Source organism: Rhamphochromis longiceps, linkage group LG5 (genome assembly GCF_057381845.1).
Source record: "Rhamphochromis longiceps isolate RC_006_pf linkage group LG5, R_longiceps_female_GT1.1, whole genome shotgun sequence".
Taxonomy (NCBI): domain Eukaryota; kingdom Metazoa; phylum Chordata; class Actinopteri; order Cichliformes; family Cichlidae; genus Rhamphochromis; species Rhamphochromis longiceps.
The window spans coordinates 1,214,675-1,239,911 of record NC_140561.1 but is presented as its reverse complement, the minus strand read 5'-3'; the positions used below and the strand labels follow the sequence as shown (position 1 = coordinate 1,239,911).

The 25,237-nt window shown below is 41.4% G+C and overlaps 1 protein-coding gene, 1 long non-coding RNA gene and 1 pseudogene across 7 annotated transcripts; 1 reads left to right on the top strand and 2 right to left on the bottom strand.

Annotated features, from left to right (window-relative positions):
- Positions 1–522: 522 nt before the first annotated feature.
- LOC146669014 (uncharacterized) lies at positions 523–23,928 on the bottom strand. Its single transcript, XR_014911665.1, has 3 exons — positions 23,325–23,928; positions 723–860; positions 523–640 (listed from the first exon to the last, which is right to left on the bottom strand). It is a non-coding gene; the product is annotated as an uncharacterized LOC146669014 (long non-coding RNA).
- Positions 1,382–9,597, bottom strand: LOC146669016 (uncharacterized). 6 transcript variants are annotated; one of them, XM_085405419.1, is made up of 9 exons: positions 9,414–9,595; positions 5,948–6,190; positions 5,114–5,703; positions 4,640–4,819; positions 4,131–4,271; positions 3,809–3,863; positions 3,495–3,648; positions 2,328–2,406; positions 1,382–1,809 (listed from the first exon to the last, which is right to left on the bottom strand). In XM_085405419.1, exons 2-9 carry the CDS (start codon positions 6,147–6,149, stop codon positions 1,768–1,770), a joined length of 1,443 nt encoding a protein of 480 aa, XP_085261545.1. In that variant the 5' UTR covers positions 6,150–6,190; positions 9,414–9,595; the 3' UTR covers positions 1,382–1,767. The 6 variants fall into 6 exon arrangements, with proteins under 6 accessions (XP_085261545.1, XP_085261541.1, XP_085261543.1 ...); XM_085405415.1 differs by having other exon boundaries at positions 1,382–2,406; XM_085405417.1 differs by lacking the exon at positions 9,414–9,595 and adding an exon at positions 9,261–9,317 and having other exon boundaries at positions 1,382–2,406.
- LOC146669015 (uncharacterized) lies at positions 14,899–20,054 on the top strand (annotated as a pseudogene).
- Positions 23,929–25,237: the final 1,309 nt, after the last annotated feature.

Sequence of the window (25,237 nt, the reverse complement as noted above, 5' to 3'; positions counted from 1 at the left end):
TGACTTTCAGCTGTGGGTGCCACAATGACCCCACACACGTCAGTTGTTACTAGATTGTAATGGAAAATGTCTGAAACAGAACTGAGTCCAGTCGAGCTCGTGTTGGTAGGTACCAGTGAAGCTGTAAGTGATGGTGGTCTTTTAGGCCTGACGTCTACCAAATTTTTACTTTCTGAACCAGCCTCTCTTTGACTTTTTGGAATAGTATCATTTAGAGTAAAGATCACTTTAGATTTTTGTGCTTCAGTTTTCACGAGTGATTTTTTATTATTAGTCTGTTAGGTGATGCATGCAGTATATGGAAGGAACTTGGCAGTTATGGTCATTGTAGGGTCTAAAAGAGATGATACTGGACACAGTTTCAAAGATGAAACTTCCTGAAACCAGTGGGTGACATCATGGTGACGTCCATATATTCCACTAATTTACAACAGTCATCTCAAGATGCTTTATGTTGTAAGGTTAAACCCTGCAACATGAGTAAGAAACTCAAGCAATCACACGGCACCTTGTGAGAAAGCACTTGGTTATAGGAGAATCTCCAAAAGCTGACTGTGTTCATCTGGATGTTTTCAGTGGGAGAAACGTTTCATCATCATCAGGTGACGTCTTCAGTCTCAGCTGACTGCAGGTTTCCATCCTATAAACAGGACATTTGCATAATGACTGAAACCAGGAACAATGGGCTGGGAGGTCAGTTCAACTTTTGGAGATTTACTTACCTGGATGATTGAGCATGCATCAAGATGTGATAGGAGAATATTCCCTTTTAACGGGAAGAAACCTCCAGCAGATCCAGACTCACGGAGGGGCAGCCAGCAGGTGCCAGCGGGGGGTGAGGAGAAGAGACCAAGGGCAAACTATGGGAGAGAGTCACAGACGTTAACAGTTACAGTAGTGACACATATAAACACAAACTGAACAAAGATGAGTGTTGGGTCGGCGCTTCCACAGGCCCCGCTGCACTGTTAAAAAAAATTCCGTTATAAAACGGAAAAAGTGCTGGTAATTAATTACCAGCACTTTTTCCGTTATTGTACAGGCACTTCCGTAAACCTTAAAATGGATATTTCTGTAGATTTACCCGAGTTTTTCTGTACCATTGACGGACATTTCCATCAAACCTAAAATGGAAAATTCCGTATTTTCCATAAATTTCGGCGTTATTGCACAGACAATTCCGTAAACCCTATAACAGATATTTCCGTAGATTTACCTGACTTTTTCTTTACCATTTACGGACAGTTCCATCAAACCTAAAATGGAATATTCCGTATTATTTAAGTACTCAATCCATACCATTTACGGACACTTCAGTCATCCTAAAATGTTTAATTCTGTACCATTCTCTATACCGTTTACCATCAATAAAGCACAAATGTAGAATCACAGCAATTATTTATTTCCTTTAACAGCTGCCAGTGCTTTAAAGTGATTTCACTTTTTGTGGTGAATGATTTGCAATATTTACACTACAACCATTAAAACATTCAGAACATCACCTTCACATTCAGAGAAATTTTACATACATAAACCAGCTGTTTTCTCAAAGAAGTACAGCCATGTCCTTTAACAGGGAGATGCCAAATCTAGCAACTTTTTAGCATCCACAGGCTGACAGGCATTAATAACAAATTGATTTGTTAAAGACAATGACAAAATAAGACAATAAAACTGCCAGCATTGCTGTTGCTGTCTCACCTGTCAGTGCAAAATGAGGAGCCCCCTCCAGGAGGATGCAGAAACCTACACCTCCAACTCCACATATCACACCGACAGGCAGAGCTCTGCAACCAGTGGCTGACCTTTCTACAAAAAACAAATAGAACATTAGAAGTATTACATTATACAACTTTTCTATAAAACATCAGTGCAGCAATAACAACCATGACCTTAGAAGGATGACTGTGCAACATGCCATAAAGAGATTTTTAAAACTCTTAAAACAACTTAAAACTAAAAAAAAATTAAAACTTACACCTCCAACTCCACAATGACAGGAAAAGCTTAACTGGAATGACAAATATCGCCCACCTTCCCTCCCCCTTAACATGGGGGATTTGAAACTGCAGCATGTGTGTTGTGGGCATCTAGTTAAAACATCTGAACTCACCTAATACTGTAAAAATCTGTATTTCTACTCCCAAGCCCCATGTTTTTGGATTTGCCTTTGTGTGTGTGTGTGTGTGTGTGTGTGTGTGTGTGTGTGTGTGTGTACATTCAGTCCAAAAAGGTATTTTCTGAGCTCTGAGAACAGCTCAAATGGCCCATTCAGATTCCTTCTGCTTGCATTCAAATTCCTTCAGCTGAGAAACCAGCTTGCACACCTGTGGAGGAATGAAGTGCCGTTTCTTCCCCTTCTTCTCTGCCTTGGAGCCTCGCTCAGGATTGACCCCAAAGAAAACTCTGAGGGAAAAAAAAAAAACAATAGTGATATGCAGACAAAGTTTGCACATGTAGTGTGGCTTGACAGGAGTGGAGCAGTTCAATAAAATCCTACATTTGTTTTCTTCAATATGCCCCTATGTGTGAACCTCTCTATCATTCTAGTTGACCATCTGTCTAGAACCCAATGTTGTTGTGGTGCTGGTGCCAGTGGCTAAGCTCTCTTCCTTTGTCTTTTCAAGACACATGCATTCACACTGTGCATATACAGAAATGTTTGCAAGGGTGAGAAGTCTGCTTATCACCAACACATGACAGCATGCATCCTCAATGTGTACGCAGGGATATTATAAATGCACAGAACACAGAAGGGGATAGAAAACACAGTTGACATTGTCCTATCAAAAGGTGTAACAGCACATTTGAACACGGACTGTCCTGGGGGTTATTCAAACATGGAGTGGAGAAACTGTGACATTCAGTGCACGTTACACATCAGTACAAGTATTAACATTTGGGCATGAATCCACTATGTAGTATTTTTTAAATTAATATGTTTAGTCTTTCCTTCGGGGGGGGGGGGGTCCCTGGAACAACATATTTTGAGTTTGGGGTCTGCAGCCAAATAAATTTCAGTTTGTGTGTCTTTGACATGAAAAGGTTTGACCACCACTGACATAACCTGGTCTCAGGTGCTAATGGTTTTAAAGAGATAGCTCAAACGAATTTTGTGTCAACAAACCATTCTGAGAAAAATATGTTTTTGCTCCATTTCCCAACTGGAATCATGTTATGTTTGTTTTGTTATTGATTGACTTAGGACACTATTTAAAGCAAAAAGCATGTTACCTGCCCTTTAAAAAGATATGACACATTTATTCCAACAATAGTCTTCAACAGGGAGCTACAAAATCTCTGAACAAATCCATATTCAGGGGGATCATAAGCCAATAACAGCTGATCTAAAAGCTCACAGCATGTGACGACACATTTTGAGCTTGTACATCTCAGACAAACGGGTTTAGTGTAGATTGACAAAAAGCAGGTCAGGTGCAGAAAGGCACGGCAAAGTCACATTTACAAAGTATTTCCAAACAATGAGTGCTTACCTTTGCATGAATTCGAGAGTAAAAGCCATCTCCGGTGGGTATTGGACGTTGCAGACATAAAACATGGAGAAGACGTAGCTCAAGGCCACAATGGGAGAGGTGATGTGGTCATTGACAAGTAACCCATCAACAGCAATCTTGAATTGCTGGTCACCTTAAACACAGATAAAAACCATGTACCATTTACAAAAAAAAAAAAAATCCTATATTTTAAGGCAAGCAAAACATTTCTTTAATAAATATGACACAACAACAGCTTATAACAACAGCTAACAACAGCTTGCTGGGATACAAAAAAAGATTTAACTACAAACCTCTGATTAGGATGCATGGGGTCACTGGGAGTTCGACTTCAGGATCTGCAGAGATCTGTTTTGGTGACAGACATGATACATGAATTAATGTTTCCAGTACACACAAACCTGCTGGCAAATTGACTATCTGCTAGTGTCTTCATCAGACAGAGGTAGCCATTATGCAAAAACATTAATGTAAATAGTTTATAGATAGAGAGTTTATAGAGAATATCAGCAGCACAATTAGGGGAATCTATACTTCCTACTGTGGTTGGTTACTTGGTTCACCACTGGATGCAAATAATTATCTTGCACACAGTTTAAAATCTACAACATCTACCTCTTTTTTGTGGAAGAGTTTATAAGAGTCTTCCTTGAAGTATTTTGAAATGCCACAGATGAGCTGTATTGGACCTTCGCCCATCTTCATCCCTTTGGAGTCAAGGAAGTCATTGATCCCCTTTTCTTTTTTGGAAAGTTCCTGTTCAAGGTTCAAGGTGTTAATTTTGTACAAGTACATAAGACTAACACTCATTTTCGTTTGGAGCTATGGAGAGAATTTTGAAAAAAATAAAAATAAAAATGAATTATTTCATTTTCATTTGCAACCTGTTCTGTTTTGATCTCAAATGTCCTGCTTTTTTGGTTGTCACTTCCTGATTTTTGGTCTCAAATCTATTCCATTTGATTGTTCATCCAAGTTATTCTATTTGATTGGTTGCCAGTTTATCTTTTTTGGTCTCAACTCTCTTTTTGGTTGCAAATCTTTTTCTGATTGATTAATAAAGACAAAATTCTCTCCATATGGAGCAGCACAGCACAATCATAATAATAACAATAACAACACACCTGTGCCAGCTTGTTTTGTACAGAGAAGCCAAGGAGTTTAGATGCATGATCAAACAGGTGAGGAACTTCAAACAGGAACGGCCACTCGTCCTTTACAACGGCAATAGTGGTATCATCATCGTTGAGGATTTCACGCTGAATGGGATATGTTTCAGTCATCAATTTTCGAACAGATGACTCCTAAAGATATGAGGCAGTTAGACAAACAGTCGAACAGTTAGTCAAACTAACCAATTAAAATAATAAAACAGGGTATCAATTTCAATTGACTATGGGCATAGTGATCTACAGACGATCTACAATTTCACAATGTGTCCTAAATTGTACTTGGACCCAGACCTTATCGCATTACTCCTGCTATATACTATTGCTGTGTGAATGGTTGTATGTCTAGATGGTGGACTGTAGGAACCGAATTGCCCTTCGAGGATTAATAAAGCTTTCTGTATCTGTAATGGATGATTGCAGACCCACCTGAAGATCCTGGGTTTGAAAGGCACGTTTCAACTCATCTCGTTTAGACAGCAGGTCTTCTCTACACACGGCCCCCTCAATGATTGGATCCCACGCCACACATCCATACAGATCTGAATTCCTGGGCCTTTTCTTTGTTGAATTTTCACCCCCTGCTTGCCTCTTCAGTGAGCTTTGTGGCCTCTTCATATTTTCAATTCTGTGTTCCAGCTGACGAAAGAGAGTTTCAGAACCATCTTTTGCAAAAGGTTTGTTTCCAAACGGCTCTGTCAGCTTGAAGGAGGCAGGATATTGTCCTACAATCATACTGGCGAGTTCCCTCAGCTTTTGTCTACCAGGTCTTCCTGGGTGTTTATGGAGGTAATCTTCAGCGACGATCCGAACCATCTCTCGTCTGTCTTTCCCCATTATGTACTTTTTTTCACGCAACTCATCCATGACTTTTGAGGGAAATTTGTGCCATGGTACAGAATATGCGTCTTGGGATGGGGAGTCGGCTGTCTCAGGTGGTGTTGAGGGCAGCTGAAACCTCTGTGGTTCAGGTGTTGATGAGGGGCCAGGCCGGGTGAACTGCGGTGGAGTTTGTGAATCTATGGATGACATGACAAACATCTCCATAAATTAAACACATCACAATTGTTGCAAATCAATTAATACATTGGTCCTCAATGTCCAGTTTGGGTCAACCAGGAATACAAATGGACCTAATTATGAAAACCAATTATAGAGTAATTATTGCCATGTACAGCTGATGGCAACTTTTTTTTTGCATTTTTGGAATAAACCTTTGTAGTTTCAGAAAACTTGCATTAAAACAGAGGGGCAAAAACTCACCTGCTTCCAATGCTTTGACAGCTCTGACGAATCTTTTGCACTGAATGAATGGCAGAGTGTCTTTAATGTCCTCCGGGTCCACAAGGCTCAGGTCATCTACAGAGAGAACTCCTAATTCCTCCAGTTTAGCCATGAGTGTATCCATCTGATCGCTACTGAGCGATGGCATTGCTTTCTTGACATAGTTTTTCACAAGTTCCATGTTGGTGTGTGTTTAAGAGGAATGAGCCACCGAGTACCTCTCTGGTAAGAATAAAGTGGATGATAATCAGCAAGTTTGTTCAAATCATGGCAACTGAACAGGTCAGAAGCATTTTCATCAAGTTCATAGAGTCCAAGCTCAGGTATCCAGCTGGCAGTTTTCCCTCGAAGCAAAAGTAGGACAGTAGTTTCATTTTTTACAAAAATGCTTGCTATTTGTCCTAACTGCAGTAGTCCTTTTGTGTAGCTCAGTAAGACCAGCATTCCATTTGCATATGTAGTGCCTTTAACCTGCACACTCTCTGTGACAACTGAGTTACTTGAGTTCAAATCAAATTCTCCAACCACTGTCTTTATGTTCTGGTCATAGAGCTCTGGATAGAACCGTGTTGAGTCTGAGACATGAACCTGGGAACGAAACAAGGTACCACAAGACTGATAAGCCTGAAGCAACTGGTGCCGTTCAGCCAGAGACTTGGTTACATTTATGAAGTTCTTACTTGCTCTAATGCACCTTTTAAAATAAGAATGTTTTGATTCAAAGCGCATTGTCCAAGTATATATGAGTGGGCCAAATTGTAAAGTCAAGTGTGCATAGTGAAGCAGATAGTGGTGTTTTGGTCTAAGTTGAACTCTTGGAAACAGCTCTTGCCTCAATTCCACATACAGTTCAATCAGTCCCTTCATGAAAGCAATCTGCAACTCTGAGAGCCGAGGTGCACAGACAAATTCAACAAGCTCCCTCAGAAGTAGTACAAGTCCCCATACTTCATTATCAGCATCTTCAATTGTGTCATGCACCAAAACAGGCAAGAATTTCAAAAGCCACCTGTTTTGGGCTGCATGTCCTCCAAGCCTGGCTCCTGTAGTGGGAATAGTGTTTAGCTTGTCGCTGCTTTCACCAGGAAATGATTTGATTCTTTCATTAAGAACCTCATAACTGAACCACTTTTGTGTTCTGATTAAGAACTGCAAAAACAATGCCAAATCATAATCTACTACCCCCTCAAACAGATCATGAGCTAAACAAGCTGGTAAGCCTGGCTGACACACATGAAAGTTGGACAGTTTGTTGAAAACACTGTCACATTTAACACCGTGATGAGTGTGTACTTCATTGTTACTTTCCAGAAACCGCACAGTCTCATTATGATCAGCTGGATTTCTATGAGTGAAAACTGTGAGAGGGTTCGACTGAAATTCACTTTTTGTTGCCAAACAGTATCTGCAGAAATATTGAGCTGTGCTGAAATTTTCTGTAAAGCCACCAATCATGTGGGAGCCCAGATTATCGCCCATTATGCACGCAACAGTGCCTTTATATATTTTTCCATTGAAAGATATGCCCCTTTCCTCCAGCTCACACAAGTCTGACACTAGCTTATTGAAAATCTTATCCATTCCAAAGTATTTGCAATCTTTCTCTACACAGAGTAATGCCAACTGTATCTGATCAACAGTTGATCGTTGGTGTGGATGAAAATTTCCAAGTGTGAAGTAGACAGCCAATACTTTATGCTTTGTCTTGGCAGATCCGAGTGGATTAGCCACCTCAAAAGCATCCTGAAAGAGCATTACCTTTAAACTGTCTGGGTCTGAGGAAAACATGGCATTGGATTTGATGGCCCACCCATCAGTGACATCACACAGTACACCATCTTCAGAATTTGAACTAGGACTGTGCTGATCTAAACCTTGCTGTTTCAGAATTACTTTGAGGGTTTCCAGTATTGGGATGTAATGATAGTGCCTCTTCTGGCCACTGCGATTGCGTCCAAGAAAGACTTCAACAGGTTCAACATAGTCATAGTGTGACTTGTAATATTTCAGCCTCTTGTGTTGCGTAGTTAAATGACCCTTTTCATGTAATGCCTTGTGCATAGGGCTCTGCTCGTATATACTATTCCCAAGAGATGTTACAGTCTCCTTTGGAACACCATACTGCCCCAGTTCACAGGCTAGTGCATCCACAGTATATTCCTGTTGAATATCACTTATAGTTCTCATTTCATTTGCTATTTCTGTTATTGTGGAGGCTGGAACCAAATATTTTGCCTGTAAACCCAAGTAAAACTGAGCAAGACTCTCTGTGAAGTTGTCTTTCACTTGATCACTGCAGAAATTATCACTTTGTTCTGCATCAATGTTAAAACTTTCAGGTTCTTCAGGTGATCCTTCACCTTGGAAAGACCGTTCTGTTAGTTCACATATATGAACTGGGGCTATCTTGGTAACATCCCACCCTTTATGGTATCTGGAAATATGCGTTAAAAATGATGACTTTACATTGAATGTCTTAGAACATCCATCAAAGGGACATGTTACAGTCAAACCCTCATCTATGTGACCACTCAAATGACACTTTAAAGTTTTAAGATCATCATATTCACTGCTGCAAAAATTAAACAAGCACCTTAACTGTACAGACACATTACGGTTCCATGTTTGTGTGCTCCTTCTGTCTACATGAGCTCGTGACATATGCACAGCAAGGCTACTGTATGTGTTAAACTTCCTTCTGCAATCCCTATGGCCACATAAAAAAGATACATTATTATTATTTCTGTGTGTTCGGCAGTGTTTCAAGTAATCAGTCGAAGACCGAGCGTTAAAGCCACAAATGTTACAAGGCAACATTTTTAAGAGATTGAATTTGCCAATTGAAGGATAGCCAGAATCAGAACAGAATCAATATGAAAACAATAAATTTATATCAGCACAGTGAAGCACATTCACTTTTCAGGTACCTTCAAATAAGTAATCTGCGTTGGGCTGCATGGGCCACTCTCTTTGGGCTGCAATGTTTTCTGCAATGAAATCTGATTCTACTTAACTATCACCCCTTTTAATTATTACCATGTTCAGTTGCATGCTAACGTAACACAGCGAGCTATAACAATACACACATGTGGCTAATTTACACACACACACACACACACACACACAAGCGCGCGCATCCAACTTATGGGCTAACGTTAACTTTAGTTGGGCAAACCCAAAATAACGCAAAACCCACACATTCATATGTTACCATGAAACACACACGGCTACCAACTGACTATCGAGACCAAATTTCATGTAAGAGGGAGGGAAAAAATGGTTTTTGACGTACTTACGAAGCGCAGGCGGCTGGCTAATGCTAACGCAGCTAGCAGCAAACGTCCACTCACATACACACCACTACCAACTGCCTATCGAGACCAATTTAATGTACGAGGGGGAACAAGGTGGCACTCAATTCTCATTCTCATTCCACACAACCAACCTGTTTCCAACTTTCCTTGTGACTTGCAGAAATTTAGGTAGGCACTGACCGCACTGAAAGTAATGGCGTCGGAATATTCTGGGTGGGGGAGAAAATTCTGCCTTGCGCAACAGCAAACTTTCCGTATTTCGCAAAACGGAGCGAATCCGTAGCAAATCCACGGTAAAGGGACCCCTAAATTTACGGATTTTTTTAACAGTGTGGTTTAGAGACTTATTCCCGTTAACGAAGCAAGACGAACAGCTCAACCGGATTTTCACATGCTAGCAAGGGGAACCGGACGGCAGCAGTCAGTGTCAAGCAAGTCCAAAGAACCAGCTTTCCCCACAGCCTTTTATTTCTGTGACACACAGGTTACACAAACACGGGGCGATCGTGGCTCAAGAGTTGGGAGTTCGCCTTGTAATCGGAAGGTTGCCGGTTCGAGCCCCGGCTTGGACAGTCTCGGTCGTTGTGTCCTTGGGCGAGACACTTCACCCGTTGCCTACTGGTGGTGGTCAGAGGGCCCGGTGGCGCCAGTGTCCGGCAGCCTCGCCTCTGTCAGTGCGCCCCAGGGCAGCTGTGGCTACAATGTAGCTGCCATCACCAGTGTGTGAATGGGTGGATGACTGGATATGTAAAGCGCTTTGGGGTCCTTAGGGACTAGTAAAGCGCTATATAAATACAGGCCTTTTTACCCATTGTAACCCCCCCCTATGGTGCATCATAAACCCTAAGGCATTGAGTGTGCGTGTATGTGCACGCATGTGCACGTGAGTGTGTGTGTTTGTTTTTGGGGGTGTGTTTGTGTGACCTCCTGCTCACCAAAAGGGTCATAAAGACAGGAAGTTTACTAAACAAGAAAACTGAACAGTCACCTGGATGTGTCCCTATAATAAAACACTACTGCCTCCCCCTCCATTCAACAGGCTGGGGAGGGGGTCAGAAACAAAGGAATCTCTTTGATCATACAGTTTGAACCAAGACTTACAAATGTAACTAACACATGACAACATTTAACAATTTCAACCTAACAATGAGTACTGAAGAAACACGTGGTAGACCATGGAAGCCCCACAGCTGCCTATTGCAGCATAAAGGAAAGTTTTAAGCACAATCTCGACCCTGGAGATAGTGTCTGTCTCCTGAATACAAACTGGGAACTGCTTTAATAGTAGAGAGGCCTGAGAGTTGAATGCTCTGCCTCCCATTCTGCTTTTGAAAACAGTCCACAGTCTCTGAATGAAGTGATCTGTTTGGATAACAAGGTACTGTGAGGCCTTTAAAAATGTTAACAGGATGCCAAGTGTTGGGTTTATCTAGGCACAAACCCCGCTGGAACACGAGCCCAACTAACTGCATGACAAAACAAGGCAAGACAGAGCTCTTTGTCTTTGTGGCTCGCGAGGGAAGTCAGCCAAAGCTGAGGATAAGATTCCTTCACCTGAACTCAACCAACTTCAACTGATTCCTTCACTGCAGCTCTTTTTATTGTGAGAAAGCAATCATTCATGAATATGCAATTACAAATACAAGTGACATTCTTAAGCAGGCATCTCTGAACATCAGTGTCTGTATTCTGTCTGTGCGTGTGTGTGTTTCCAGCCTGAATATATATTTCTAAGCATAAATGATTATGTTTCTAAGAACAAATTCTAAATTCTTGTTTAAAACAATTACGAGCATTGTTTCTCCTGATGCTCCTTGTGCACCAGTTCAATCAACCACTGAAAGCAATGAGTTTATGAACTATTTCACAGATAAGGTCACTGCCATCAGGTCTAATATCTCCATCATCTTCTCAATATCAAACTTACAACTTGCTCTCCTCTGATGTCTTGTAATGTAACAGGAGTAAAAGAGGACCAAGTATCAGAGGCCTGCTTTGTCATATAAAACAGACTTCAAGCCCCCTTGATGTCCTTCCATCTTCACTTTTCACTAGTGTGTTTGATTCAATTGGCCCCTGTATTGTGGAAATGATAAATACTTCTCTTCACACTGGCTCAGTCCCCAGCTTCTTTAAACAAGCTGTTGTTGAGCCAATATTAAAGAAACCCCAGCTGGATCCATCTCTTCCTAACAGTTATAGGCCAATATCCAAACTGCCTTTTATATCGAAGATTTTAGAAAAAGTAGTACTAGAACAACGTAACTATTTCCTGGATAAAAATGCTGTTATGGACACTTTCCAGTCTGGTTTTCGTAAATTGCATTCCACTGAAACGGCCTTACTTAGAGTATCTAGTGATATCTTGATGGCAGCAGACTCTGGAGAGCACACAGTGCTGGTCCTGATCTCAGCTCTGTCTTTTGACACTGTAGATCACAGCATCATGATAAACAGACTCGAGAACTTGTTTGGGATTACTGGTGTTGTTTTAAAATGGTTTATATCATATCTGTCTGAGAGATCTTTTACTGTTTGCATGAATCATGTCACATCAGAATCAACAGTTTTGCCATGTGGGGTACCTCAGGGATCTGTCCTGGGTCCAATTCTCTTTTTACTTTATGTATTCCCCCTAGGCCAAATTATTAGGCGCTATAAATATATCTCCTATCATCTCTATGCTGACGACATCCAACTATACTGTTCCTTCAAAATGTCTGAGTTTTATAAATTGTCTAATTTAAGTAATTGCCTGACAGAAATCAACAAATGGTTATATGACAATTTCCTCCAACTAAACTCTGATAAAACAGAAACCCTAATTATTGCTCCAGACCACATGGTCCCAGAAATCAGGCAGTGTATCAGCTTCTTAGACCCTTCTGTAAAATCAAGCCTCAGAAACCTCGGTGCCATGTTTGACAGCTCGATGTCGCTCGAGCAGCTGGTCCGAAACTGTTTTTATCATTTACTGAATATTTCTAAACTCAGACTAATGGTATCAAAGCTTGAACTTGAGATGATTATTCATGCTTTTATTTCCTCTCGTTTAGACTACTGTAACGGCCTTTTTACTTGTTTTAACAAATCAGCCTTAAATCGTCTTCAGACTGTGCAGAAGGCTGCAGCACGTCTCTTAACAGGCACCAAGAGAAGATCGCATATCAATCCAGTCTTGGCCTGCCTTCACTGGTTGCCTGTAAGTTTTAGGTTTCATTTTAAAATTGTAGTTCTAACCTTTAGGGGCCTGCATGGTCAAGCTCCTCAATATTTATCTGACCTGCTGAAACCACATACATCTTCTTGGGCTTTAAGGTCATTAGATCAGAGACTGCTGCTGGTATCGCGCACTCGTTTTAAAACTCGTGGTGATCGGGCCTTTCAGACGGTGGCACCACGGCTGTGGGATTCTCTCCCACTGTCTCTTCGCTGCACGGACTCCACTGATTCTTTTCAGAAACAGCTGAAGACATTTTTATTTAGAAAAGCATTTTATTAATTTGTTCTTATGCTGTTTTTATTGCTTTAGTGTTTTACATTGTTTTATTTACTGTTACACTGTTTTTATATTTCCATTTCCTGTGTTGTAAAGCACTTTGTGATTTTTATCTGTGAAAAGCGCTATATAAATAAATTTTACTTGCTTACTTACAAATGACAATATAAAAACATCAACATTCCCTCCTCTTTGTCATTTTGCAAAGCCTTTCAGTGTTATATTGCATCAGCATCGCGCCACTTACATTTTAACATTTTTAGCGCATGCATCATTTTAAACACGTTTCGGCCATGCCATCCACATCACCTTGCTGCAACAGAATATAGTTAGTATAGGTGTCAGCAATCATTTTATTTATCATTGAGCGCAAATATGCAACCTGTGAACAAACAGAACAAAATCAGTAGTACAACAACAGGAGTCAAGACTTTCAAGAATGTATGCCACGGTGGTCCAGACATCAACCAGGCTGTCCAGCCTTGTGGGCTGTCTCTTCCTGGTGCGTGTTCTGCCACATATCTCTGCAGAGCGGTTAAGTTCTGCAGTGCTTACACACTTCTTGTGATGCTGTTATTGATTGATTGATTGATTGAATCTTTATTTTGAACATGTTGAAAAAGTATAAAAAAAAAATAGAATTAAAAGAGACAAATGAACAAAGCAAACAAAAGGAAAACAAGCAACCACAACTCCAAATAACGTCCATGTTCAAAAAGGAGCAGGAAGAAGCATAAGCTTATTTAATCCCACCCCTTTTCCACTATCTAGTATCAATAGACTACAGAAATACCTCCTTGTAATTACATTATATGGTCCAATGTCAGTCGGTTCTGCAGTACCATTGTCCGTATGGCTTTCTGCTCCTTTGCTAGGGCTGTCCCAAGGGTTTTGGTCAGATTTATGTTTCAGTAGGGCGTATCGGTTGATCTCCACATGATCACGCACCTCTGCGACTCCAACATTTGGGACTAGGCTTTGGAAGAATTTGGAATTCTCGTGGCACTCCAGTATCCACCGTCACCCCGAATGCGTTTGGTGAGGCCATATTTATCTCACATTTATTCTGGTTTCTTGGGTGGTTTTCCAGCCTATCCATGAAGAATATGTGGTCTGACAGTTTAACCAGGGTGCACAGCCCGCCCCATCCTGCTAGGAGTGAGAGAAAAGCTTTGTGTCCGCACAGGAAGTACCAGTCGGCTAGGACTTGTGTTCCCTTCGGGGTCTGGGCCATGGATGAGCATCTGGTTAAGTTTTGTTGGTTGTCCTTAAGTGGGAACTGCCATGAGGTATTCCAAGATTTTCCTATCGTTGTTCAGTAAGAATGGGTACAGTTACATAGTCGTCCTGGTAGCCATCATTCGTTGAACCGTTTCCAGCGAGACAAACGGGCAAGGTTGTGTCTTTGAGGTGATTCAGTAGCACTAGATTGGGTAGTGGCTCCTGGACCTGTGGCCAACCCAACAGGTCATCATTCGAGACCCATTTCTCTGTTGTGCAGTTTTTCCAGCCTTGGATTGTGGAGCCATACGCGACCATGTTTAGTGGGGTCGAGAAGTCAGTGTTCTTCCTGTAAATCCAGGGTGTGTGGCCATTAGTTACTGTTGGAGCTATTTGTTCTTTATTTTTGTTTTTGTTCTTATTTTTGAAATTAGTTAAAGTTTGTTAGTTTACTTATATTTTGGGGTTTATTTGTCGGTTAATATTTTGTTTTAAATGATTTGTTTGTTTGTTGTTATTTTGTTAAATTAGTCAGTAAAAGCTGTAGGGCCATTTTGTTTCTATAAATAAAGAGACTGGTATAGGACCAGCATGCATTGGGGTGGGCCTATGGTTTTTTACCAGAGCAGGAGAAGCAGCAGGAAGGATCTTGTTATTGCTTGCCAAGATGGATAAATAAACCAAAACTCTCAACTAAAATGTTTGGACAATGGACTTCTTTTGCCTGCGTACGAAATATTACCTCAGTGCAGCAGTGGCTTGTGGACTTTAAGTTGTGGGACGTTTGATCTTACAAAAGTAAAGGAATTGCCACTACATAAAGTAAAAAACCTTCCCGTGGACAAAGGAATTATCCTTCATTAATGGATATAAGGATTTCAAGGATCACCGTCGAACTCGAATAAAAGTTATTGGATCGTCTGGTGAGTAATCCAGACGGATTTGATGTTGAAGCCTGGATCAACATGTCACTCGTTCATCAAAGCTGGTGAGTGATAATATTGTTTAAGCCGTAAAGGAAAACGGTGAAGCTATTGGAGTTTAAAGACATAATTTCACTACAAAGACTGATGAACTGAGTTTTGACGTACTAAATTGGTGCATAATTGGATCGCTAATTGAAACATGCCAACGCCCTCTGTGGAAATGTTTGTCCGCTGCAAAAGGCAGGTAAATGGATGTCATGTTTGTACTTTAGGCTATGGACTCTCAGTGTGCTGTGCATCTTTATAAAGTTTGAAATAATCCAAGAGGACAATAAAAATGTCGGATATTAAGAGTAAACGAGAGGATGACACTGAGATGCAAGCAGAGAAAAGAAGCGTTAAATTTACGCCAAAAGGTTTGGATTTGTATATAAAGACATGCCAAGAAAAGCGGAGTTCAATGTGTAAGCAAGCATCTAAGTACATGGGGAAAATTTCTGCTTTAATGACCTCACATGAGAGCGTTAAGGAAGTGTCTTCTGAATTTGGGAAGTTTATTAAATGCTATCAAGATGCAAACGTTTTGCAAGAATCCTTTTTAAGTTTGCCACTGCCAGAAGATGAAGTAAAAAGGCAAAATGCACATTTTCAGTCGAAGGTGACAGCATTCTCTGTTTTTATGGACAAAGTAAAGGTTTGGTTGCAGGAGGCGGGCGAGCCGTATACTGAACAAAGCAATACTGTTCGCAATGATAAAGCTGTTGAAAGTTTGGATGAAATAAAACCTGAAGACAGTGTCTCTAATATCTCAAGTGTAAAACCACCTTCAAAAACCTTGTCACAGCAAAGTCGAATTTCATCAACATCTTCCGCATGCATTAAAGCTGCGGCTGACAAGGCAGCGCTCATGGAGCGACTCGCTGCATTAAAGAAAAACATTCTATCGAAGCGCAAGAGGAAAAACTGAGAAAAGAAAAGGAGAAACTGAGAAAAGAAAAGGAGACATTATCCTTGGAAACAGAGCTGGCAGCCACTAATGCAAAGCTTCGTGTCTTAAAAATAAATTCAGTTTGTAGCTCTGAGCATTCTGATGGAATGAACTCTTACTTTGAAAGAGGGCACGTACAAGAAGCGCCTAGTTTAACTCCTTGTGCCGATACATTTGTTCCAACATCAAGAGATTACTCTGGTATAAATTCTGCATCTGAATCACAAGTAATCGTACCTAGACAAAGTCAAACCCAACATCAGGTTGATGATTCAGCTCAAGTGACGCAGCAAACACAGCCTCAGTCTCCTACTTTGACTGGGAACTGCACGAAGGAGATTGTAAATATTATGCAAAAGCAAAATGACATCACTAATTTGCTTGTAAAACAAAACTTATCTTCTGTCCTCCCCGCCAGAAACATCCCTGTGTTTGATGGAGACCCTTTACAGTACAGATCATTTATGAACGCCTTTGAAAATGGAGTGGAAGCTAAAACTGATAACTGGAGCGACTGTTTGCATTTTTTAGAGCAGTTCACTAGGGGGCAGCCTAGGGATTTGGTGCATAGTTGTCAGCACTTACCACCTGAGCAGGGCTATTCCACAGCCAAAGATCTTCTTGAAGAACATTTTGGGAACGAAAATAAAATTGCCTCTGCATATATGGAGAGGATTGTGAGTTGGGTACCTATTAAAAGTGAGGATGTGAAAGGTCTACAGTCATTCTCTCTTTTTCTTCAAGGATGTTCAAACCTAACACAGCAAGTTGTTTATATGAAGGAGTTGGATTTTCCCTCAAATATGAGAATGGTTGTTATGAAGCTTCCATACAAATTGAGGGAAAGATGGAGAGTTGTTGCCTATGAACTGCAGGAACAAAATGGTTACAGAGCAGTATTCACTGATCTGGTTGCCTTTATAATAAAACAGGTACAAGTAGCATCAGATCCAGTGTTTGGCAACATACAAGACTCACAATCTGGAAGCAGCTTTAAAGCTTCAAGTTCTACCAAGCAAAGGAGAAAAGGAAGTAGTTTTGCCACTAATGTCAGTACAGTGCCAGGAATCAAAGCTCAATCAACTGGAAGCAGAACAACTTCCGCCGTTCTGCATAGTTGTTTGTTTTGTTCACACAGCAATCATTTACTAGAGAATTGTAAGCAGTTTAAAGCTAAAACGCATCAGGATAAGTTGACTTTTATCAAGGAAAGGGGAATTTGTTTTGGTTGTTTAAAAGTTGGTCACACAAGCAAAGACTGTAGGAGTCGTTTGGATTGCGACGTGTGTCACCAAAGGCACCCAGGGGTTCTTCATATAGAGCGAAAGGATCCAGGTGCGTCTTCAGAACAAACTCAACAGAGGACAAACTCTAATGTCAACTTTTCAACTGCAACTACTCAGACATGTGGGTATATTGGGGCTGGTCATGAAGTTGATGCAATTTTTTCTATAGTTCCAGTTCAAGTTAAGAGCCAAAAGAGTAATAAAATTGTGCAAACCTATGCGTTTTTGGATCCTGGAAGTTCAGGTACATTCTGTACAGAAACTTTGGCAAAAAGGCTGAATGTAAAAGGTAAAAAGACCAATATCTTTTTGAGAACAATGAGTCAAAATAGGATTGTTAGTACACAAGTTCTGTCTGGTTTGGAAGCAAATGATTTCATGCCATTGCCAGATGTTTTGACTCAAAAGACTATGCCAGTTTCTACAGTTAATATTCCCCAGCAAAGCGACATCGATCAGTGGCCTCATCTTAAACCTGTTAAACTTCACAACGTTAATGCAGATGTGGAGCTACTGATAGGCACTGATGCTTCCAATGTTTTGGAGCCATGGAAGGTGATAAACAGTGTGGGGGGTGGACCTTATGCTGTAAAAACAAAAGTTGGCTGGGTCATAAATGGTCCCCTGCGCACTGGAAGTAACAGTGGAAATAAAACCAACTGCACTGCTGTAACAGCCAATAGGATTTCTGTTGAGCGTCTTGAAGACATGTTGATTAAACAGTACAATCATGATTTTAATGAAAGATCATCAGAGGAGCAGACTGAAATGTCTAGAGAGGATCTGTGTTTCATGGATATTGTTAGTAGTTCAATAAAGCTTATTGGAAATCATTATCACATTGATTTGCCTTTCAGGAGAGAAGGTTCCAGTTTGCCAAATAACCTCTGTGTCGCGGAGCAGCGTCTCCAGAGTCTCCAGAGTCTCAGACGGAGATTTGAAAAGGATACTCATTATAAGGATGAATACACTGAATGTGTAAACAACATGCTTGAACAAGGATATGCCGAGTTTGTGCCTGTAGATGAGTTGCACAAAGATGATGGAAAGGTGTGGTACATCCCTCATCATGGAGTGTATCATTCCACAAAGGGCAAATTAAGAGTTGTATTTGACTGTGGAACAACTTATAAAGGAGCATCATTGAACAGTCAGCTTCTACAGGGACCTGATCTCACAAACTCGCTGGTTGGGGTTCTGATCAGATTTAGACAAGAGCCTGTTGCATTAATGGCGGACATTGATTCCATGTTTCACCAAGTTCACGTCTCAGAAAAACATGTCAACTTTCTCCGTTTCCTGTGGTGGCAACATGGTGACACTTCAAGGTCTGCACAGGAATGCAGGATGAAAGTGCATTTGTTTGGAGCTGTATCTTCGCCAAGCTGTGCAAATTATGCTCTACAGAGAACTGCAGATGATAATGCACAACAGTTTCCAGCTGAAGTGGTTGATACAGTCAAAAGAAACTTTTACGTGGAATATTGTTTGAAATCTGTTGCTTCAGAAGAGGAGGAAGTGCACATGGTGAAGAGGCTGACAGATATCTGCGCTAAAGGAGGATTTAAGCTTTCAAAATGGATCAGCAACAGTCGCACAGTGCTCATGTCCATCCCAGAGGAAAGAAGAGCAAAGGAAATTTAGGATCTGGATTTGGACACAGATCAACTTCCAGTTGAGAGAGCACTGGGTTTACAGTGGTGCATAGCAACAGACAAGTTCCAGTTCAGAACCTCCCTGCAGGACCGTCCAACAACCAGAAGGGGCATTTTGTCTGTGGTCAGCTCACTGTATGATCCTTTGGGAATCTTGTCTCCCTTCAGTATGCCAGCTAAACTGTTGCTACAAGAGCTTTGCCGACAAAATTTGAAGTGGGATGAAGTTATTCCCCACTCTCTTTCCCAGCGGTGGCGTGATTGGCTGGAGGATCTCCAGCTGATTTCAAAGTTCAAAGTGGAACGTTGCATTAAACCAAATTGCTTTGGAAGACCAGATAGGGCACAACTTCATCATTTTTCTGATGCAAGTCAAGATGGGTATGGAACGGTGTCATATTTAAAGTTGGAAAAGAATAACGTCACGCATGTTGCTTTTATCCTGGGAAAGGCTAGAGTTGCTCCTCTGAAGCAAACTACAATTCCCAGGTTGGAATTGACGGCTGCAGTTCTTGCAGTTCGGATGGACAGGCTTCTGCAAAAGGAGCTGCAGGTCAGGTTGGAAAAATCAGTTTTTTGGACTGATAGTACAACAGTACTGAAATACATCTCCAATGAAACCTGAAGATTCAATACTTTTGTTGCAAACAGAATTGCTGTCATTCAAGAAGCAACAGATGTGAAGCAGTGGAGATACGTTTCTTCCAAGGAGAATCCTGCAGATGACGCATCCAGAGGCATGAGAGCTGGGGATTTCCTCAAATGTAGGAGATGGATAAAAGGGCCAGAATTTCTCTATGAGTCAGAAAAGGAATGGCCTAAACTGGATGTGGAGTACAGTGTAATTTCTGCAGATGACCCAGAGGTCAAAAGGGACCTGACAATGAATGCCATTGTGAGAGAATTACAAAATCCTACCAGCTATTTTATCCTCTACTTCTCGTCTTGGGCAAAACTTAAAATCTCTGTAGCCTGGCTTTTAAAGATGAAAGAGGTCTTGGTGTTGTTGGCACAGAAGAGGAAAGAGTTGCTTGCTGCAGGTTTGAATAAGAATGATCCGGAAGGTCAGAAAGAAGTGGAGATAAGAATGGAAAGATTTAAGACCACTTTGAAGAAAGGAAATCTGACTCCAGAAGACTTGGCAAAGGCAGAACAAGCTATTCTTCAATATGCACAACAACAGAAATTTACGACTGAAATGGCTTTAATCTGCAATGGCCTTAAAGGAGTCTCTAAGAGAAGTTGTCTCTACAAACTTGATCCAGTGTTGGATGCAGGAATCCTCAGAGTGGGTGGCCGATTGAATAAAGCAGCCATGCCTATGGAATTAAAGCATCCTGTAATTTTGACAAAAGATATGCATGTGTCAACACTGATTTTACGCCATATCCATCAAAAGTTGGGACATGCACATGCTGTCAAAACTAAGACAAAATTACTGGATACTAAATGCAAATTCTGCTGCCAGGAAAAGCATGTCTCATTGTATCACGTGTAGACGCAACAGAGGAAAGTTTGTTGAACAAAAGATGGCGGATCTGCCTGAAGAGAGAGTCCTGCCAGACATAGCCCCATTCACAAATGTTGGAGTGGACTATTTTGGACCTATAAGTGTTAAAAGAGGACGAAGTCTCCTTAAAAGGTATGGAGTTCTTTTTCCTTGTTTCACCAGTCGTGCAGTACATCTGGAGATTGCATGTACACTTGATACAGACTCTTGTATAAATGCTGTGAGGAGGTTCATCTGTAGACGAGGCCCAGTTTCGACCATCAGATCTGATAATGCTACAAATTTTGTTGGGGCGAATCGAGAGTTGAAAGAAAGTTTGACTGAGCTGGACCATGCCAAAATTCAAAAGGCTTTTGTTCAGGATGGCATGAAATGGAACTTCAACATCCCAGCAGCTTCTCACCAGGGTGGTGTGTGGGAGCGTCTCATTCGTTCAGTAAAGAATATTTTAGCCTCAGTTCTTAAGGAGCAAGTTCTGGATGATGAAGGACTCCAAACAGTCTTCTGTGAGGTTGAAGCTATAATGAACGACAGACCCATTACTAAAGTTTCAGATGACTCAAATGATCTTGAAGCACTGACACCCAATCACTTGTTGTTGCTGAAAAATAAACCAGTTTTTCCACCAGGACTGTTTCATCCAAGTGATTTGCATGTCAGGAAAAGGTGGAAACAGGTACAGTACATGGCAGAGTTGTTCTGGAAGAGATGGCTTTCTGAGTACCTACCTTTGATGCAAGAAAGACAAAAATGGATGAGGACTAAAAGATGTCTTATACCTGGAGATGTTGTTTTAATTGCAGACGCTACAGCTCCAAGAGGATCATGGATGATGGCGAAAGTCTTAAATGTAAACCAGGATGCAAAAGGCTTGGTGCGTTCTGTGAGACTACAAACAAGGACCAGTGTTTTGGAAAGGCCAGTGACAAAACTTATTCTGCTACTGGAAGCCTCATCGTGAAGAAAATCCTCAATGAAAATTAAGGATTTGTTTAAGGGAATAGCTCCTCCTTTTGGGACTTTAAAGTAATTGTGATTGTATGCACAATTAGGGGCCGGAGTGTTGGAGCTATTTGTTCTTTATTTTTGTTTTTGTTCTTATTTTTGAAATTAGTTAAAGTTTGTTAGTTTACTTATATTTTGGGGTTTATTTGTCGGTTAATATTTTGTTTTAAATGATTTGTTTGTTTGTTGTTATTTTGTTAAATTAGTCAGTAAAAGCTGTAGGGCCATTTTGTTTCTATAAATAAAGAGACTGGTATAGGACCAGCATGCATTGGGGTGGGCCTATGGTTTTTTACCAGAGCAGGAGAAGCAGCAGGAAGGATCTTGTTATTGCTTGCCAAGATGGATAAATAAACCAAAACTCTCAACAAAAATGTTTGGACAATGGACTTCTTTTGCCTGCGTACGAAATATTACCTCAATGCAGCAGTGGCTTGTGGACTTTAAGTTGTGGGACGTTTGATCTTTCAAAAGTAAAGGAATTGCCACTACAGTTACTTTTTACAACATGATTTATCCCCTGAATAGGTGATAAAGCGATAGATCTTTCAGCCCAATTCTACTTTTCTGCATAATCCATCATACAAAATGTAATCAAATGGAAAAGTCTCTTTTTAAAACTTGTTTTATTAGTTTTAATCTTTTAACTTTATGCATAAAGCAAACATTAAATTATCTGCAACATTCTCTGACTGGAAGAAATTTAAATCTATTTTCTGCACATTCCAGCACATAAAATAAAATATTTTTTGTGTTTACACTCAGTCTTTCAAATAAATGCAAGTAAAACACAGCAGAAGATAAATAAAGTCAAAGACTCAGCGGTCCTGTTGCTCTATTTTCACCTGTATAGCAGGAGTGCGGCAGGCAAAGGTTTGCCCTGGTGCAGGTGTGTCGTAGCGGTCAGTGGAGGGATACGGCAGCTTCTCTGTGAATGTCACATTCCCGTATTTGGTGCTTGCTCGGACGTTTAGGGGTTTTTTCGCTGTAAAAAGAAGTTTTCTTCCCACGCAGTGAGCAACGGACACTAATGTTTTTGTCACTTTTTATGGAATCAAACTCAAAGTAAGGTCAGTACTTCCACGCTTTAAACGCTGCACGCTCATACTCTCTCCCACACTCGATATGTTATCCATTGTTGATCTGCACACAGCTGTTGTCACAAACGTCGCACTCGCTTACGTCACTGTCAAGACGCAAAAAAAATCACGGTTTTAGTAACGCAGTAACGCAGCGTGCTTACGTGACAGTAACAGTAATCTAATTAACAAGTAACCCGTTACTGCCCATCTCTGGTTATATGCAACACACAACAGCCCACACAGGCCCCAGATTAAGAGTGTCTACACACACTGACTTGGTGAGCTCAGATAGCACAAACAACATGTTTCTAGCATCCCTCACAGCACCGCCTGTTACTGTAATCACCATTAAAAGCATTACACACAAGTAAACTTTGTAGCTGCTCCCATGCACCGCTGTTTGTCGTACACAGTGAAAGGCAAATACAAATGTACATATACCAATAAGACTGAGCCACTGATGTGGGGGTGTTGGACTGCACACTGCATTATTATTAACGTATTAACACCTACACCCTCATAATGTCGTGAGAGTGACTTTGTGTCAAAAAGTGATTTATGGTGTTGTGTTACTTTACTGCTCCAATGAAACAGGAAGAGCTTATTTTAAAGTACAGATTTTGCTACTCTGTGATCTTGGGATTCGAGCCATTTCTAGGGACAATAATATTTATGTTAGATTCTGTTTTAATTGAAGATTATGTATTGAAATTTCAGGAGCAGGGCCTCCAAACATGCTTCTTCCCGTCGTCATCTCTATAGGTTCCCCCAGTTCTGCAAGCTGTTCATTCTCGTTTACGTGCAAACAGGGTCCATTCTCGGCGAATACCTTTAAACACAGCTTATCTCTCAGGAGTAACATGATTTTACCGTGATGTTTTCCATCCTTCCTTTTGCTAAATGCTCAAGCAAGTTTGCACTGGGACGCCAGGTTATTCAGCAGCAAGCTTCCTACCACTGAACTGTCAGTTTCTCAGTAAAAACCAAAAAAAAAGGCACAGAGTTGCCAGTTCTCCTTCCCTCCACAGGAAAACGCAGTGTGCTTCGGCACCGATTTGCCAGGTTCCCAGCCTCTCATCCCTCCTTCGCAAATTCTGCAGCATGCTTCGGGACAGAGTTGCCAGGTTCCCAGCCTCTCATCTCTTCCTGGCTAAACTCTGCAGCAAACGTCGGCACCGGGTTGCCAGGTTGTTTTATCCCTCATTCGCAAAAGCAGAAGCAGCAAGCTTTTCGACCATTGTGTTGCCAGTTTCTCAGCATAGTTTTTTTTTTTTAAAAAGGCACTGAGTTGCCGCTACTCCATCCCTCTGTAGCAAATGAAATGCAGCATGCTTCGGCACCGAGTTGCCTGGTTCCCAGCCTCTCATCCCTCCTCTGCAGCATACGTCAGCACCTGGTTGCCAGGTTCTCAGCCACACATTCCGCTTCTGCTAAACTCCACAGCAAATGTTGCACCAAGTTGCCAGGTTCCCAGCCACTCTTCCCTGCTTCGCAAAATTCTGCAGGAAACCTCGGTACAGAGTTGCCAGGTTCCCAGCCTCTCATCCCTCCTCTGCTAAACTCTCTTGCCAGGTTTTCCTTCATCCCCCATTTGCAAAGCAGCATCTAGCTTCCATACTACTGAACTGCCAGTTTCTCTGCATCTATCATTGCAAGCAGCGGGAAACCCTTCTAGCACTGGGGTGTCAGGTTCTTGCTATATCTGCCATTTGCAAACTGCAGCGATAAGCTTCTTAGCCCTGAGTTGCCAGTTCCTGTCCATCCATCATTGGAAAGGCAGTGGAGAATCCTTCAAGTTGGTTCCTTCTATAGCCATCATTCGTAATCACAGCAGCAAGCTTCTTCCAACATGTTGCCAGTTTCTGTACATCCATTATTGAAAAGCAGTGGTAAACCTCTTTGGCACCAAGCTACCAGGTTCTCTCTTTATCCCTCATTTGCAAATGCAGCAGCAAGCTTCTATCAACAAGTTGCCAGTCTCTCTACATTTACATCACAAAAGCAGCAGTGATACCTAGCACTGGGACACTAGGCTCCCTGTTTCCGTCATTTGCAATTGCAGCAGCAAGAGTAGTAATATACCTATACTTTTTTTGCCCCTGCCCCCACTTCCTCTTTCCCCCCTCCGCGTTCATGTGAGTGCATGTGCGTGTGAACGGACTTTTTGCTCGTGCATGTGGGTTCAGGGGTCATATGAGTTTACATGTGTTTAATAGCGTTTTATTTAACGAAACCATTATGTGTTTTAATTAAACTCTTTTTAAAGGATTGTATAGGTCTCAGAGCTCTGTTATTTAGACATAGATGATTTAATTTAACTAGTTTAGGGGTATTTTAACTAGTTAGGAGCATTTTGCTTTTTCTTTAGTGCTATCCATCCATTTGCTTCCGCTTGTCCTTCTTAGGGTCGCGGGGGGCGGTGGAGCCTATCCCAGCTGTCATAGGGCAAGAGGCGGGGTACACCCTGGACAGGTCGCCAGTCTGTCGCAGGGCCAACACACAGGGACAAACAACCATTCACACTCACATTCACACCTAGTGGCAATTTGTATTATCCAATTAACCTATCCCCACAAGCTGCATGTCTTTGGACGGTGGGAGGAAGCCGGAGTACCCGGAGGGAACACAAACACGGGGAGAACATGCAAACTCCACACAGAAAGACCCCGGCCTGATGGTGGAACTGAACTCAGGACCTTCTTGCTGTGCGGCAACAGTGCTAACCACTGTGCCACCGTGCTGCCTTTAGTGCTATTTAGGAGCAAATAGTTTTCAAACAGAAT

Coding starts and splice junctions, on each gene's coding strand:
- LOC146669016 (XM_085405415.1), bottom strand. CDS start 6,149: ATGGAACTTGTGAAAAACTATGTCAAGAAAGCAATGCCATCGCTCAGT. Junction 4,272..4,639: donor TACAAAACAAGCTGGCACAG/GTGTGTTGTTAT, acceptor AACCTTGAACAG/GAACTTTCCAAAAAAGAAAA. Junction 2,407..3,494: donor ACTCTCGAATTCATGCAAAG/GTAAGCACTCAT, acceptor TTTTTCCCTCAG/AGTTTTCTTTGGGGTCAATC.